The sequence below is a fragment of the Bactrocera dorsalis genome, chromosome 1 (assembly GCF_023373825.1).
Source record: "Bactrocera dorsalis isolate Fly_Bdor chromosome 1, ASM2337382v1, whole genome shotgun sequence".
NCBI lineage: Eukaryota > Metazoa > Arthropoda > Insecta > Diptera > Tephritidae > Bactrocera > Bactrocera dorsalis.
In genome coordinates, this window is record NC_064303.1 from 41,421,083 (window position 1) to 41,440,894 (window position 19,812).

The following is a 19,812-nucleotide window of genomic DNA, read 5'->3' on the forward strand; positions in this document are numbered from 1 at the left end:
ATCTTGTATGTGGATGTAGAGAATATACATATTAGATCGGGTCGATTTTTATATTCTTGCAACATGTTGCTATAGAGTATAATAGCTTTTTTCAGTAAACGGTTGTTTGTTTCATCTAAATCGACTTGAGGTAGATATAGGGTTATACAGAAATGATCAGAATGATGAGATAATTTGAAATCTGCGTGATTGTCTGTCTGTCCGTCCATCTGTGCAAGCTGTAGCTTGAGTAAAAAATTAAAAATTTTAATGAAACTTGGTATACATGAGGAGATTGGTATTGTAAATGGACAGAATCGGACAAATCGCGCATAAACCGTCCTTAATCGAAAACATATAAAAGGTCATAACTAAGCTCCACATTAAGGTACAAAAATGTTATGTGGTTCAACGAATTGCACTAAGTTAGTAGGGACTCGTCCTCCTGGTGGAAGTCATAGCGTCCGTAAATATAATTTGAAAGAAAACGTAAAAACGAAGAAGAAATATGACAAATGCAGTAATTACAAGCTTTTAAAAAACAATGTTGGCTCCTTTTTGTTATTAAATATTTTTTGCGAAAATTGTAAAATATTTGTTGGCACCGCTCCAACAACGGCATATAACTTTCGTAATTTATCAGATTTCAACCCGAAATATTGCGAGCGTAATCGTAAAACATGTATGTATCTGAATATGCAAAAAAAAAATTAGAAACGGTTTTTTTGGTCTCACAATTTAGAAACATCCGTAAACTGTGGTATATCTAATATTATACGTTCCATTAATTTTGCTAAGTATCTTACATACATATCTGTGCCGTTTTACCATAACATCTTAAGTCTTAAAATTGAGTTTTGAGATATTGGCGATTTCCTCTAAAATCTATTGTGTTGAAATTTAATGAGTTATTTTTAATCAAGGAAAAAGTAAAACTATTTCTTAAAACATTATGTGCCGATTTTGAAAAAAATTTTAGTAAGAAGTATGTTTTATTCGTTGTTTTGTACATAAGATATTTTAAAAAACGAAAAGTTAAGAAAAATCAAATCTTAATTTGACTTAAGATATTTTGTCAAAATGAATACTTCAGTTGGATAATACTTAAGTTGACATAAGAGCTTTTGCTAAAACTGAAACAAATAACTCATTGGATATAAGACTTTTATATTTGTTTATTTTTAAAACAAAAAATTTATTCATAACAAAAATATACAGCTTCATGTATTGTTTCTTAAATCATATTAATAAGTTCAACTCATAGTATAAAAAATCTGGTTTCAAAGCAAATTAAAGCATTAATTATTCATTAGTTTCATCAGATTCTGTAAGATCTGGATGACAATCTAAGTGCTCTTCTGTTGCTAAGTTTATATAAAATGGCTTATACACTTCATCCACAATAGGTAACATATCTAAAAGATCTTGTTTCTTTTTTGTGCCAATTTTTATTGGTGCGTCGTAGCATATTTTTAAATCTGTCATTCTCACGCAGTTTATTCCTCGTTTAGATATGTTTATCAATTTAAAAGGTTCTTCTTCATTTAAGGATTTTTTAAAATAAACATTTCCAGTTTCTTTGGTATATCTTAGCCATTTAATGTCGATCAAGCTATACTTTTCACCACTGTCATCTACTTTTCTCCATGTAAATAAATTCTTTGATGCATGTGCAAAGTCATATATGTTCGACTGTGCCATTTCATTAACAACAAATTTTTTTGTTACGCCAATTGTTCTGATAAACTGGTACCAATCACGGGGATGGTGAATTTTGGTTGAAGTTAGTTTTTTCCTTTTTTCTATCAAAGCATGGTCGCTATCACACTCCATGTGAGTATGACCAGGGACCAAGAATTTATGATCTATAATGTCTACATTATTTTTAAATTGCATAAAAATTGCAAACATAGTTGCAATGAATGAATTTTTATTTTGTCCTGGACATGAATCACTGTATAAAACAACGTGCTTTGCATTCGTATTTAATGTTAATAAATAATCAAACACGCACGATGCTATTTCATTACCCCCTCTTTTTGCTATTGCTTCATGCCACATGTAGCATGAGGCCTGATTACTCGCACAATCATGCATAGTAAGATTAAAAGTCCACAAAGGCCTTTTGTAAAAAGAAAGTGAGGTTCTTAATAATGGTGTAGGAAGACACTGCTGTAGGTCAAAACACAACACTTTAAGTGTAGCATCAGCTAAAGCTCTCTGCTTATCATTTTGTTTAGCATCGTAAGCTTTTTCTGCTAAATTTACATGTTTAGATTGCTCTAGTTGTAAAGAGTCCAATTCTTCGGGCTTAGCAACTTGTATTTTGCATTGGAGCAAATCACACTTATGACAAGTGTCAATTTTAGGTTTTTTAAATTTCAAGTTGAGTGTGCTAAACAATTGCGAAAATTTTGAAATTGAAACGGAATAAGCGTATTTTTCACAATAGAGACGATGCATTTCATTCACAGATAAATCACTTGGCAAATAACGTTTTGATGTGTCCCTTCGAGTATAATGCGACTCATACGATGGGAAGCTTTTAATAAAATCTAAAATTTCATTCTCTTTTGCGATAGAAAGTTTTTTAGTGCATTTATGTTTTCCACGTCCATCGCCGATTACACGCCCATCAAGTTTTGCACTCACAACCGTTTTTATAGATTGTTCTGTCTCTGATAATGTGAATGTAAAGCATTTTTTGCATACTGCGATTTTATTACTACCAACTTCCAGGAAATAATTGTTTGTATAAGGTCTTATCTTTGGTTTTAAGTCATGTTTAGCTTTTTTTACTGTTTTTGTTTCTTCAACTTCAATTAAGCCACCAAGAAATGTTTTGCGTAAATTGTATGAGCCTAGTTCCCAGTACTGTGTGTGTATATATTGCTGTTCTTCAAAAGTGATTCTATCTGCGCATTTCTTTCTGCACGGTTCCAACCTGCGCACTGCACGTGCCTGAACAACCTTACCAGCGCTTGAGGTGTAACTGTGCCCTTTATTCCTGGAATCTTTTGCCTCTTTCTTTGAATATTTTTTTTGTTTCCACTTTATTTGCAACACTTATAGAGTTTTCCTAATATTAAGTTTTTATTAAAATCACTTTATAAATGCAATCACTATAAAACTTACATCATTATTTTCGGAACTGGAACTTGCTGCAGTACATCCACTTATATTAAAATTTGGATCAATAATGGAATCATCACTATCGAAATCTACATTGCTTATATTATTCAATAAATCACTTTCCATTTTTGAAGTTATTAGCACAACGACTTCTTTTCAACTGATCGCTTATGTGCGCAATAATGCGTTGTGAGCACGCATCCAAACAAACTTATGTTGAGTTAAAATGCCGTTATGTTCGAACCGAATTATTGCATAACATTTTAAGTAGACTTAAGATGTTTTGCAAAATGTAAAAAGTTCTCTCTTTGAATATTCGAGTTTTTTCAAAACAACTTATGTCCATTTAAGTGAAGAAATTATAAGAATATAAGTTTAACATATTAGCGTAAGAGGACATAAGATGTTTTATAGAATACATATTTTAAATTTTTTTTTAATATTAATAGAGCTTAAGTTGACATAAGTTTAAATGAAGAAACCTTTAACAACCAATAAAGCATCTCATAAAATTTAAGTTTACTTAAGATGTTTTAATGTATGTAATATTTTCAAAAATAAAGATAAGAAAAATACAAAAGGCGATAACTTTCTTTAAAATTGGAATTTTTTAAATCGGATTGGACACAAATATGAACTATGAATAGGAGAACTAGAATATGACCTTTACTCGATTTTGACTTAAGTCGACTTAAGATGTTATGGTAAAACGACACAGATATACATATGTATGTATTATTTATGCCGTATAGAGCCAACTGGACGTTTGCAAATCTCTTATTAGGTATATGGGAGACAGTGGTAGTATAGAACCGATTTTACCAATTTTACCAATCTTTTGGATTACCACATATTATTCATAGAATAAGTTGCTTGATTTTCACCGAGATATGGGCAGTGCCACGCCCATTGTCCAATTTTGATATCAGCTCCTACAAGTATAAAGCTTTTATACTAAAAAAGTGTTTATTATTAAATTCTATAAGGTCAGGTCTCAGAAATCTTAATTTTTGGGAGAGATAAATAAATATATATTTGAACCTAATAATGTTCATATAAATATATGTACATATGTATTCGTCATATATACATACATATGTATGTATGTATATGTATATTGAAACAAAATAAATAATTAAGCTTTTAGGTAGAATTGCACTTTGCGAAAGTAGAAGAACATATGCAAATATATAAATATATAAATACATAAATACAAGAACAAAAAATACAAAATTAATATTTTCATATCTCTCACACGAATTTTATCCACATTCCGGGTTTCGAATTTTTAAACGCGATTTTTGAAAAATTTAAGTTCTATGAACGTCGTTGAACATTGTTGCGTTAAATTTTTTCAGAAAATGTTAAAAAAGACCCCACTAAACGTTTAAAACTGATTTTTGATTGATTGATAATAAAGCGACCAGATAAAACTGCCAATGCGAATGACAAATCAGAATACGTAGAGAAATGGAAAAAGTTACGCCTGGCAGCCATCAGATTAACTCCATTCAGAATTCACCTCGAGTAAAATATTTTCCGTTCATGTTTATAGGCTTTAGCTTTGTAGAAACACATCTACATATATAAAAATATAATTTTAGGTTTCTCACTATATTTTCATATACTCCCAGTGTGAAAGTTTGCAAACTATAGAACCATTGGTGGAAAAATACAGGAGTCCTCCAATCATTTGTTGGTAACAGTTTGTTCATGTTATTTCGTAAAAGCAGCAGTAAAAATACTGTTTTTTATCGTTTGATTGATAATTATATTATATAAAATACTAAATGATTTAAATTATAAAATATACAGTAAATTTCGAACACATGAAGGTAAGTTCCATCAAATTTCGTTAAAAAAATATTATAGAACAGGAAAAAAAAACAAAAACGGCACGCTCCTCGCCTTCCTTTTCCTGATACAGAACGCCATACATTTTTCCCTTAATGTTTGTTGTTTTATCTTTTGTTTCTCGTTGTTTGTCCGCGAAGGACTCCTAAAGTACTGAGCCGATTTTAGCCAAATTTAGCACACTGTGTCCAGTTTGAAGTAATTTAGAAGATATGACAATCAAAATAATTCAGAAATAAGAAATACAGTGAGAGCTGCTTTAAATGGAAGCTCTATTAAATGGACGTTCTAATTAGCGGGCATATCCATTTACATATTGACCGGTCTCACAATTTGTTGATATTTATTAGTACAATCTAACACTAATTCCTGGACAGAAAGGCTGGCTCGGCAGTGTCTGTCTATGGGAGATATCACTTTATATATTTCTAAACATACGCATGTATTCACAATCCCTAAAAATATGTATATAATACAGGTGAACTTCCATTACTGAAACTTCTATAACTCGAAGTTCTCCATAATTCGAACTCTTGAATTAGCAATAGAATTCAAATTGCATACAAATTTCGTGCCATAACTCGAAGTTTTTTTGTAGTTTGTGTTAGAAAATTTCAACTGTAATTATAATTTTCAGTAAAATTACAAATCTTAGGGGCCATTTTCCCAATGTCTGTTTAGCAGCTATTTGTCAGTTAAGTTCTAGTACTCTTAAGGGGCCATCCATAAATTACGTCACACGAATTTAAGGACTTTTTAATCCCCCCCCTCCTTGTCACAAGTTGTCACATTTTAATTTCCTAAGACTAGAACGTCTTACATCGCAACATGCAATAGTTTCACATTTAACTATTTATAAAAAAATATTGTGACTCGCATACTTGATTAGCATACCCAGTAGCATTATTTTTCAACATCATAGCCTGTTCAATATCCAGTCCAGTAACAGTTGGTGCAACACATTCAGCAACTACTGGAAAATTATCAATGACTAACTTGCTCCAAATGTCAGCCAACACATTGCCCGCACTTTCGAAGTTTCGTTTTTCTAGATCTAAGTCAGTAGTTCGATTACTTGAATCAAGATGTGGCCCAAAATCATCATCGACTGAGAGGTGCCACGCGTCGTTCAACTCTGTTAAATGCACTCCTTCCTTGGGCATTTGTAGCTATATAAATTGCATATAAATGAAAATCTTTAAAATGTTGTAAAGCTGAAACTATAACGCGGGAGACAATTTTGTAACTTTGATTAAAATTATAATATAAAATAAAAAAGTACGATTCGCAGAAGAGCCCCAATGTTTACAAATTTATTGTAACGAACGGACACGTCGAGTATACCTCAGCAAGTTATACTTGTAAGAAGCAGGGGCAGTAAAAAGCTTCGTTACAACTTAAGTATTAAAAAACAAAGATTGTGTTTATAAAAGTTTAATATTTTTTGTTTACCTATAAATTTCACGTTTATACAACACAAATTTTGAAATGTGATGTCACAAAACTTTTGACCCCTCCTGCCCCGTGTCACACAATGTCACTTCTGAATGATACCCTCCCTCCCCTTCAAGGTGTGACGTAATTTATGGATGGCCCCTAACCAAGACTCCTCCTTTCGGTAAAGAACGTTTTTTTTTTAATAGAACCGACAGATGTTGTTAACCTAACTGAGAAAACAGCCTTAAATTCGTTATTTTTTCCGACGACATTTATTTGTGTGAATATACATACATATTCAAAATTAGCCTCAAGTACAGTCGCCTGTATTTTTATATACCGGCAAAATCGGTTTCGCCTTTATTCGTAAATGTAAATGAAAATTTCTCTACAAGTATATTGAATAGTTTTTTATACGAATAATAGTATAAAATTCCACAGCAACGCGTGGCCGGATCCACTAGTCTTATATGTATGTACATACATATATGTATAAAAATGAATCAAAAATGTGTTGCTAAGCGCATAACTCAACAACGCCTAGACCAATTTTGTCAATTCTTTTTTCAAAATGTTCGTTGAGGCTCTTTTTCCCATACAAACGAATGGATGTTTGTTTGTTAGTAACGCTAAGAGAACGGGTGCACCAATCTTGATGAAATTTTCACAGGTTGTTTCATGTGGATCGGGGAAGGTTTAGAAATAAAAATACCTTATACTTTTCATGAGGAAATGTCGGAAAATTGGATAATTCCAAAAAGTAACTTTTTCCATACACATTTTTTTCAATTTTTGTTTGTTTTGATTTTCAATATTTTGATTTGTAAATTATTTGAATCATTCAATTTCAGTCGCTTGCTTTTTTATTCCGTCTATTCAAAGGAAAATTATTGAAAATTATTCAGTGGAAACTTTACGTGTGTTGCACACAAAATGATCAATTGCGAAGTAGTCGCGCTAATTTAGGCCGGCGTTCTATTTGCCATCAACGTATGGCAGCCCAAGGCAAGACAATGCAAGAAGTACTCCAAGTTATGGATCGCAGTCAATCAGCAAGCGATCGTCACAATGCCACAGCAGGACTTTTCAAACAAAAGTTACGATGTTTGATGGACTTTATCTTGAAGCAATGTATATGTTGTTGAGTGGCAAAGGAGAGGTTTGTCGCACGCACACATTCCTTTTTGGATGGTGGTTACACCAGATCAAATTGATAAAATCACTTCTGCTGAAATTCCTGATGCAGAGAAAGATTCAGTATTATACGAGTACGGAGTGATGAAAATCAATATGGTTCATGGGCCTTACGGACACCACGATCCCACTTCGGTTTGTATGTCTGGCAATAAATGCACCAAACACTATCTATTTTCTTTCGGAAACACAAACTAGAAATGATGGATATCCACTCTATCGGCGTCGCTCAGCAGATGACAATGGCAAAACATTCAGCATTCAATTTAGAATAGTGAATATCGAAGTTGACAACACACGGATCATACTATATTCTCCATTATTATCTTATTCACATTTAAAACTCATATCAATGTTGAGTATTGTAGTTTAGTGTAATCGATAAAATACGTTTGTAATTACGTCACCACAGGAAGCAACATGTCGGTTATTGGTCTTGAACGGTACGGTCGATACGTGAACTGCAATAAAGCCTTTTGTAATATATTTATTTTTGCAATTCATCTGAATGTTGTGCGTCACGCAGTTAATTTGGAGAATGGCCAAAGAGTGCATTTCAACCCAGAGAATACAGTACAGCCAGTGGAAACACCGCCAGCAACAAAATTAACATTTACGAGTTATTTCTCAGCTTTCGCCAGTGATCTGTTTGCGAGAACATTGCTCTATTCGGAAATACCTTGATATTATACCTGGAATGCATCGTCAAAGAAATAGTTGCGCAGAAAGCAAGGCCAACCATTAGATGGGCATCCAGGTGAGTTATCAACTAATGCATTAGGAAGAATTTACACAATCCACCCGAAACACGAGGATTGTTTCTACCTTCGGTTGTTCTTCTTCTTAATTGGAGTAGACACTGCTTACACGATTATAGCCGACTTGACAACAGCGCCCCAGTCGTTTCTTTTTTTCGCTAGGTGGCGCCAATTAGATATTCCAAGCGTAGCCAGGTTCTTCTCCACCTGGTCCTTCCAACGGAGTGGTAGTCTTCCTCTTGCACTGCTTCCCCCTGCGGATACAGCGTCGAATACTTTCAAAGCTGGAGTGTTTTCGCCCATTCGGACAACATGACCTATCCAGCGTTACCGCTGGATTGACTATGTCAATGTCGTCATATATCTCATACAACTCATCGTTCTATCGAATGCGATATTCGCCGTGGCCAACGCGCAAAGGGCCGCAAATCTTTCGCAGAACTTTTCTCTCGAAAACTCGCAACGTCAACTCATCGGTTGTTGTCATCGTTCAAGCCTCTGCACCATATAGCAGGACGGGAATTATGAGTGACTTATAGAGTTTAGTTCTTGGAATCACTGGAATGAAAATGAAGTTCGCACACTTTTCGCGATAATCATTTCGACATATCAGTCTTCAAATCCGCGTCAATTATGGGATACGAACAAAAATGACATTGCCGAAGACATTTTACATCGTCTTCGCTAAAAATTGTAAATGGGTAAATTCCGATTGATACTTCTGGTGGTTTGATATCAATTCCATCTGCCGTTTACTAATTTATGAAAGATAAACTCACAAATGTTCGTAGTAACGGGTGATTTTTTTGAGGTTAGGATTTTCATGCATTAGTATTTGACAGATCACGTGGGATTTCAGACATGGTGTCAAAGAGAAAGATGCTCAGTATGCTTTGACATTTCATCATGAATAGACTTACTAACGAGCAACGCTTGCAAATCATTGAATTTTATTACCAAAATCAGTGTTCGGTTTTTTTTTTTTCGGACAAATTTTGTTCAGCGATGAGGCTCATTTCTGGTTGAATGGCTACGTAAATAAGCAAAATTGCCGCATTTGGGGTGAAGAGCAACCAGAAGCCGTTCAAGAACTGCCCATGCATCCCGAAAAATGCACTGTTTGGTGTGGTTTGTACGCTGGTGGAATCATTGGACCGTATTTTTTCAAAGATGCTGTTGGACGCAACGTTACGGTGAATGGCGATCGCTATCGTTCGATGCTAACAAACTTTTTGTTGCCAAAAATGGAAGAACTGAACTTGGTTGACATGTGGTTTCAACAAGATGGCGCTACATGCCACACAGCTCGCGATTCTATGGCCATTTTGAGGGAAAACTTCGGACAACAATTCATCTCAAGAAATGGACCCGTAAGTTGGCCACCAAGATCATGCGATTTAACGCCTTTAGACTATTTTTTGTGGGGCTACGTCAAGTCTAAAGTCTACAGAAATAAGCCAGCAACTATTCCAGCTTTGGAAGACAACATTTCCGAAGAAATTCGGGCTATTCCGGCCGAAATGCTCGAAAAAGTTGCCCAAAATTGGACTTTCCGAATGGACCACCTAAGACGCAGCCGCGGTCAACATTTAAATGAAATTATCTTCAAAAAGTAAATGTCATGAACCAATCTAACGTTTCAAATAAAGAACCGATGAGATTTTGCAAATTTTATGCGTTTTTATTTTAAAAAAAGTTATCAAGCTCTTAAAAAATCACCCTTTAGTTAGTATACTACGATAGCTGCCAAAAATACCGATGTTGTTGACATAAACTGGAAGATTCAAAGCCAAATTCCGGGAGACTTGCGCTCATAAAAATCGATCGATCGTTTTGACAATGAAGACGACGCCGTGAATTATCCAGTGGAATTTTCAAATTCTTTGGACAGGCTTGAATGCCACCGCATCATTTGCGTCTCAAAGTTGGATCTGTCGTTATAATATTCTGCAATCTGTTCTACCGAATACGAGGGGCAGAATGCTTGATTCTAAAGTATCCTTTGAGTTCTAACGATGTGCCATTTCAGTTCAAACGTATTCCGTTTCTAGTGAAAATTGCATTTGAGATGACAATCAACAGGACACAAGGACACGGTCAGACATACGTGGCGTGCTCATGAGTTAGAAAACAATCTTTTCTGTGCACCGGAACAAAAACCAAAAAATTTTGTTTATCAAGCTGCGTTACATTGAAAAAAAATTTAAATAAATAATAAATTCAACTTTCTTTTCATTTCAAAACACATAATTTCACGCACGACAATGGCTGCGGGGTCAGCTAGTAGTAAATAAAAATAAAACTTTATGAATGGGTATAAATTGTAAATTATTTGTATTATTTTTTAGTACATACATACACACTAATGTGATCAAATTGACTTACTTCGTGGGTTTTTCAAATTGGTAATTTTTTTTTCTGTGAGTTGAACAGTTGATCATAGGTAGTCCTGTTAGTGACATCTATGCTAAATTTCACGTCGTTTTGTGTGACTTTAAAAGTGAAGAAATGCGATAATGCTCCATCCCATACTGCATTCGTTTTTCGTGATCATTTGGCCATATTTCCAAGTAATATCGTTTCGCAACCACCGCGTTCGCCTGATTTACCTTCATTTAACTTCTAGCTATTCAGCAAATTCTTATGACCACTCCGGGGACACCGTTTTGACTCAATTGAGGATATAAAAGTTGAATCGTAGAAAGCTCTGATGGCCATCACGACGGAGGATTTTTCCAAGTGCTATGATGACTGGAAAATTCATTGGCATAAGTGTATTGCAGCGGGAGGAGTTTACTTTGAAGGAGATGAAAGGGACACAGTAGTACGTGTTTGCAGAGATACACTCGTGGCAACGCAAACCTTACCACTCAAAATTGTGCATATTTGACTACACTTTATAGCGAAATTGGATAATATAATTTAGTTTACTTATGCTTGAACATAAATATAAAAAAAAAAACAAAATTGAAGAAAATTGAAGAAAATCCCGAACGAACGAAAAAATCGGAAAAACAATTTAAGAAAGTACAAGTATAGTGGTAAGGTTTGCGTGGATAGAGTGATTGAAGAGGAAGGTTTATATGTATAATAATATCCATTAAATTGTGGAGAAATACTGTTGTGATGTCGTAAATACTTAATAAATTTTTTTCAGCTTACATTAAAAACTCAGGCTGAACCATACGAAATTTATCAAATTGATTGTACACATTGAAAAGGTCTACAGAAAACTCTGCGATGGCATATGTCTATCTCTTATGGAGATCCCCCAATAACATTTTTTGTAATTTAGTTTTTACGACAAATAAAGGCTAATTTTCGAAGCGATTTTAACCAATACAGCATTAACCCTTATCAAATTAAATACCTTAATTACGTTGTTGATTTAATATAGATCTATATGGCATATGATTTAAGTGATTATTTTCGAAGATATTACAGATTTAAAAATTGCGGGACGGGCGGGAGCATGCTTATAAATAGCGCGTCGGAGGCCGCTGTTCGCCTTATAGTAGTTTTAATTAAACAGAGATCGGATGCGTTTATTATCGGATCTCTCAAGCGAGGAATATTTAAACCGGAACAATGAAGTATATGCGTACAATTTCAAACTGATCCTTCCTCAAAAATAATACAATTGCTAAATATTTGTTATATGTAGTAGAAAAGAACCGAAACCAAGTACATAGTGTAGTAGATTATAACTGGCTCAGTAATCAGTCGATGAATATTACACCACGTGCATTCCAAAATACTGCTGCAATAACCTTGTCAGCTGACTTTCCACGTGCAGTTCACTAGAATGGCTGTCGATTGGACTCCAGTGGCTGTCGATTGGACTCCAGTGTGAAATGATGGAGCTATAATATGTTTCTATTGTCACATACCAACGCAAATATTCTGTTTTATTACCATTAAAGAGCACTCAAACACTCCTCAATTTCTTGTTTTTGTTAGATTATGAACTTGCGAGGCACCCACTTTGAACAGAGCTTTCGCCTCTTTAGGACGTCATTGTCCTAGTATATTACGTGAAATGCTTTAGGTTAAATAACACAAGTTGCTTCACAAAAATGCTGCATCTCATTAACGAATAGTTATAATTTAATTAATAGAAATCATATATGTATGTAGATGGTAGTACTAGTATTATTTATGTGTCAACCACAGTAGAGCGGTAGAGGGTCTTCTAGTTTGAGAATAAATGAAATGTACGTTGGATAGATGTTAAATGTATAATACATTTTCTACAAACGTGTCTTTAAAATTGAAAAACTATACGTTAGTAATAAAATTTATTACTTTTAAGTAGAAAATGTTTAAGTACATTTCTTTTGCATTCCTCATTTCTTACTTGGTTCTATATTTATATTTCATATTAAAGATATCCTTGTAAGTAATTACTGTTACTTATGTAGGTAAACAAAATTTCTATACTCCTACAAAGGCACTGATCAATAAAACAATATACATATGTACAGATATTTAAAGGGCATTTTGATTTATTACTAATTATCTTTTAAAATTGAAATTTTCACTCTCTTTGTGACAAATCGACTAAAAGTTGAGCAGCACAACGATAATATTAAAAGCGCCTAAAAGTATGGAATATAAAAGCATTAACTTTCATGTCGTCATAACAAACCGTGAATTGATCATATTTGCCATCTTATTTATTCGTAATAATATACATAACAAAGAACTGCAACGAGTAATACATTTTTGTTTATACTTAAGTACTGATCCGTTACACTGTCTAATTCTGTCAGTTCGGTTCATGTACACGAAGTGCACCGTTTATCTTCAAATCAGCGATAGAGAACAACTTTGAATCACTATCGATCAGCTTATACCTGATTTGTTTATGAATGTTCGCATCAGCAGAAAATACCCAAAGTGTCGTGTATGGCGTTGTGTGCGCACAAAACCTCATTTCTCTCGTGTCGCCGAAGAGTGAAGATCGCGGACGAACAATGGCAAGTGTTAAGGGGGTAGCCTGCTTTAGAGGCTTCAAAAATCGATTTTTTTGGGAGGGAAAAAAATAATTGATTCAAGCGAAATTTCTAGGCTTTACAGTTACATATGTATATATTTGAACATCTTTTACAAATTTTTTGGATACGAAATCTTTGCTATTCTGCTTTTGGGAAGCAATTGCCCGATGCATCTCGCATATGGATTTTTCGGACGGCGGGCAGGATGCAGGTCGCAATTTCTATCGAAAACAAAAAATTTAAAGAGATTCATATTTTTAAATAATTTATCTTCTAGTTAAACTAAGAAAATTTAAAAAAAAATGTAAAATTTTACAAATCTTTTAAAAATTAAAAAAAGTGGTCTTTGACAAAAAAAATTTTACTTTATGTTGTTTAAAAATATGTTAAAACTTCACTTTTCTTAATTTTATTAGTTTAAATAGAAGATAATTTTATGCCAATGATAATAAACTTTGCCTCCATACGATTAGATAATTGTTGAAGAGAAATAAGCAAAAAAAAAATCGATTCTTTGAAGCTTCTAAAGCAGACTACCCCATTAATAAAGATTTCGTATCAGAATTTATTGATCTTATAAAAAATGAATTAGCAATTTGGCAAACGAAGAGTGATAAATATAAAAATTGAGAAAAATAAAAGTTGAAATAACTTATTAACGAAATACAAAGAAATAGATAAAAGTGCTGCAATTAGAAATAAATTCCAAGAAATGTTCCGCTTGCCTGTCGCACATGTTCACTGTGTGAAGAACGAACGCAATGGATGGAATGAATGGATTTGTGTGTCGTGTATGGGCGAAACGAATTCACACAGATCGAACGCACATGTGTGTGGTGTATGGGCCCTATTAGTCGGGCACTTCTGTTCTTTTACATACATATGTTTGTATGTACATGAATGTATGTATATACATATGTTATATATAATGGAAATTCGTTCGAGTACATAGATACAAGAAATGTATGTACTTGTAAATATATACAATATGTATGTACATACGTACTCGATGGAATTTCCATTGTTTACGCATCGAAAATTTGTAACATGCGCACATTTTCAAAGCTGATACATTTTTTGCCATACAAGTTAATACCACCAGTTCATATTACATGAACATATTGTATTTCTGTTATAAATATGTAACCCATATGGTACTTTCCTAATACTGTCCGCCTTAGGTGGTCCAAAAATATAACTCATAGATTGTAAGATGAATCTTTCCACTTGTAACATATGTCCTACATATGTCCTATCTCAAGTGGATTGTAGATATACTTCCTAGAATGTAAGATTAATATTTGTATCTAGACTTAAGCAAAATATTGTATTTAAGAAAAAGATAATAAAGAAAATGGCAGTCGACCACAGGCAGTTGCCCGTAGTTGCCCGTGGTTACTCGAAAACCAAACAATTTATTAATTGGCGATCCTGCCAGGAGAATCGTAAAACTCCTGTCGGACCAAAAACAAAACGCAAACAAGTATCGCGAACTCGCGAGAAAAGAAATACAAAAATACTAGTGTGTTACTCGAAACGCACTAAGCAATTAACGGCAAAATAAAAATCGCTAAGAGACATAAGAAAAAATCTCAGCGCCACAATTAAAAAAAATAAAAAAAATTCGAGTGTTTGCCAACTGCCTATCGAACGCGCCACGTCTATACGGATTACGAGCGAAAAACAAGCTAACGTACGCGTTACAATTGAAAAAAAATAAAATTGAGAAACAAAAAACTACAAAAATACAAAGTGATTTCAAAATCTGAATTTAAAATCCAAAAACTGAAAGTGAAAATTTTTGAAAATTACAAACAAAGAAAATTAAGTGCGTGGATTTATAAACTATCCACATAGAAAAACCTTTCATAAAAACAAATAAATAAAAAAATTTCTGTAAATCAAAAATTTCACCAAAAAAAAAAAAAACTTCTTTAATCTAAACCTCGCACACGGCCGCCAACGACGACCATTGCACAACCAACCGCCAAAATTGGACTTAAAAAGCAACAGCAGCAGCAAAGTCAACAATAGCCGCAACAGTAGTAACAGCAGCAACAGCAGCAATAGCAACAGTAACAACAGCAGCAGTAGAAGCAGCAACATAAAATTAGTTGTAAGTAAGGCTTATACATATGTATTTATTAATTAAATTAAGTATAAAAATTGTTTATTGTGAGTATTAATTTGCTTCATGAAACTCACAAATACATATAGTATATAAAAAAGGGCAAACCCGAAAAATAACGATTATAAAAAAGAGGCGATAGGAATAAAGAATTTTTAAGAGATCAAGATAATTTTATAATTTTTCAAAATGGCAGTGAATAATTTTACTGTAGACGATATAGCTAGATTAATAGCTACACAAACCGCAAACTTAAGAACTGAGATAGCTCAGTTGAGTAATAGAATTAAAATTCTAACAGATGCGTCACACGTAACTGAGTATGAAACCCAAGGAATTAATGATTCCATAACATGTGACGAAAATTTATACATAATAAAGTCTTTGCCAGAATTTTCCGGTAAATCTTATGTCAGCTGGAGAGAAGCTGCAAAGAATTCGATGAGCCTATATATTGAAGGTAGCAGAAGGTATTTTGGAGCACTAACTATCCTCCGAAATAAGATTGTAGGTAATGCCAATGATATGTTAACTAATCATGGCACAGTTTTGAATTTAGAAGCAATATTTGCAAGATTAGATTTTGCTTACGCCGACAGACGACCAATTCACGTAATTGATCAAGAGATGAGCGTTATGAGACAAGGATCGACATCCTTAATTGATTATTATAATGAAGTCAATCAGAAATTGACATTACTAGTAAATAAAACTATAATGACGCACGGCACCAATTCAGATATTACAAAACATTTAAATATCAAGAATCGAAAAACCGCGTTAAGAACTTTTATAACTGGTTTAAATTACCCTCTAAACCAAATATTATTTGCATTAACACCTACCGATTTGCCAAATGCCCTTGCTAAAGCACAAGAACTTCATTCAAATCAAATACGATCGCAATTTGCTTTGCAATTTTCTAAAAACAATCATGAAATTGGTTTACGAAACCAGCCTCAAGCTAACCGAAGATATTCGAATTTTCAGAATAACTTAAGGTACCCCCAAACAAATAATAATTCATACCAAATGTATGCCAATCACCCAGAACCTATGGAAGGGGATCAATCAATCCAATTAACAAATAAACCCAATAATGTGCAAAGAAACCAACCACATGTGAGGAGTAACAGAAATAATTGGCAGACAAATTATCAGCCAACAAATATACCAAAAAGGTCATTTGAAAGTGCACAAATAAGCACACAACCTCAACAAAAAATTGAAAGAATCAATAATATTGGTGAGAACCATTTTTTAAGGGTAAATTCCGATTTGCCGTATGTTATTAAAACCGATACAAAAACTGGGCAAATCTTTAGAATTCTCATAGATACGGGAGCAACCAGCTCATATATACGGGCCGGAATTTATAATAATAAAAACCTTTTAGTAATTAAGAAGAAGGTTAGAACCATTCATGGTTCGACCATAATAAAATATTTTCATAATATCAATCTGTTTGGTATACAGGAACGTTTTTATGAAATTAACAATTTAGAGAGCGATCTTTTAATTGGAATTAATTTCCTAAATAAAATCGGAGCGACAATTGATATTCCGAATAGAAAATTGATATATGGGAATAATAAAACAGAGAAAATAAATTTTCCCAATGATTCAATTATACTAAACCCCTTGGGACAAAAAAGTCCGGAGGCACCCGTCAATGATAATATTAGCAAAAATGATACTAAGGATAGAAAAATTAATGAAGCAAATGCTCACAACACTTTAAAAATAAATAATGTGGAAATTTCTAATGAAGTTGCTGACGCATTATCAAGACAAGTATTAAATAATTTAACTAGTTCATGTGAGTCGAGTGACTCAAGTGAATCACTAAAAGAAACCCAAAATTCCGCAGAAAGTAGCGATGAGTACCAAATTCATGAAACAAAAAAACCTTTGAATCATTTTAAGCAGCAGATAGTAATCGATAATGGAGCAAGAATTACTGTCTCAGAGACTATTTCTTCTTTTAATAATAAACGTTTTTTAATTGAATATGACAGACCAGAAAATATAATTGGTATTTTAAAAGAATATATGAATCCAAAAGTAGTTACAGGAATATTTTGCATATTTCCTATATACTAAACTATTCCCTAATGATATATGCAATAAAGAAGATCAAGGATCGATAATCGAGCAAACACATAATAGAGCACATAGAAATTATAGGGAAAATTTGGCACAAATTAGGCAGCAATATTATTGGCCTTTAATGATAAAACAATTTAAACAGTACGCAAAAAATTGTAGCATATGTAATAGTAATAAATATGAAAGGCATCCGAAACTAATTCCAATAGGAGAAGCACCAATACCAAACAAAGAGGGAGAACAACTCCATATAGATATTTTTTTCGCACAAAAGCTTAAATTTCTTACATGTATAGATTCATATTCCAAATTTCTAATCGTAAAATATATAGAAGACAAATCAAATTTAGAAGAAAAAGTTTTGGAACTGTTACAAACATTTCCAAATGTTAAAAGTATAGTTATTGATAATGAACCAGGCTTAAGTACGATACAGTTCAAGTCTTTAATGGAAAGGATTAATGTGCAAATTTATTATTGTACACCACGCCACAGCACAAGTAATGGCCAAATAGAAAGAGTTCATTCAACACTGATTGAAATCTCCAGATGTTTAAAGCAAGAACACAACTTAATTAGTAATTTTGAATCAATTATGAGAGCAGTTCAACAGTATAATAAAACAATTCATTCTGTAACAGGTAAACAACCTTGCAACATTTTATTTAATAAAGAGCCTCATGATAATATGAAAAATGTGTTACAAAATGCTCAAGAGAAAATGCTAGAGCATCATAACAAGAAAGGGCTTCAGAAAAGTTATAAAAAAGGAGATATAATTTATGAAAAAATTTATGGGGAAAGAAATAAATTGAACCCCAAGTACAAAAGACAAGTAGTATTAGAAGATTTAGGAAATACAATTAAAATACAAAACAGAAACAGAATAATACATAAAGATAATATCAAATCTTAAATTAATATGCAAGAAAAAGAAAATTTTGTCTAAAAGTTGTCACATTTAAAAAGACTTCAATCAAAAAAATAATTATAAGTCAAAGATAATATAAAATGTATCTAGGAGTCAAATTTAAATAAATTGTACATATAAATTAAGATTTTAAAATGGTACTGTTTAAATTGATAAAATAGTCTATAGCCTCACGTACTATATCCCTTTGAATCGGGACGCTTCAATTTAGAGGTGGGGGAGTTAATACCACCAGTTCATATTACATGAACATATTGTATTTCTGTTATAAATATGTAACCCATATGGTACTTTCCTAATACTGTCCGCCTTAGATGGTCCAAAAATATAACTCATAGATTGTAAGATGAATCTTTCCACTTGTAACATATGTCCTACATATGTCCTATCTCAAGTGGATTGTAGATATACTTCCTAGAATGTTAGATTAATATTTGTATCTAGACTTAAGCAAAATATTGTATTTAAGAAAAAGATAATAAAGAAAATGGCAGTCGACCACAGGCAGTTGCCCGTAGTTGCCCGTGGTTACTCGAAAACCAAACAATTTATTAATTTACATGACTCAAATCAGTCCAGCAAAAAATTGTTGTTGTTTGCTGTAGTTATAGATTTATCCAAAGATTTACTTATAGTTTACCCAAAGTTTCACAACAATCCTCGCAACGCTATGAACTGACATGATACGATTGAAACCGAAGCCACCCATACCGTTTACTCGATCGTGATTGCCGAAGAACAGATTGTTCGTGTTGCATCAGATCAGTTGACGCTGGCAGCCATTCGAATTGATTAACAATGTTGTCTGTGCTGAACTGAATTGATTTGATTGTGTTTTTGGCACGACTGTTTGTTCTGATTTTATCATACTCGTTGCAGTTCTCTGATACATAATATACTCACTTATTTCATTACTATATTTTTTGCCTTTGAAAATGATAAAAAAGAAAGAAATTAATAGTTGGTTGAAAGCAATTAGAAACAAAAGATAAAACAACAAACATTAAGGATAAAATAAAAAAACGATTTTTCTCGATTTCTGGCGAAACTACGAATCCTATAGGAGAAGGTTATATGGCATTATTGTAGGTTTTGAAAAGATCTATAACTTATAACGGGTGATTTTTTTGAGGTTAGGATTTTCATGCATTAGTATTTGACAGATCACGTGGGATTTCAGACATGGTGTCAAAGAGAAAGATGCTCAGTATGCTTTGACATTTCATCATGAATAGACTTACTAACGAGCAACGCTTGCAAATCATTGAATTTTATTACCAAAATCAGTGTTCG

At 33.1% G+C, this 19,812-nt stretch overlaps 1 protein-coding gene across 1 annotated transcript; it reads right to left on the minus strand.

The window, feature by feature from the left end:
- Nucleotides 1–788: 788 nt before the first annotated feature.
- On the minus strand, nucleotides 789–3,843 carry LOC125775381 (uncharacterized). Its single transcript, XM_049445914.1, has 2 exons — nucleotides 3,115–3,843; nucleotides 789–3,058 (listed from the first exon to the last, which is right to left on the minus strand). Exon 2 carries the CDS (start codon nucleotides 2,440–2,442, stop codon nucleotides 1,282–1,284), a length of 1,161 nt encoding a protein of 386 aa, XP_049301871.1. The 5' UTR covers nucleotides 2,443–3,058; nucleotides 3,115–3,843; the 3' UTR covers nucleotides 789–1,281.
- Nucleotides 3,844–19,812: the final 15,969 nt, after the last annotated feature.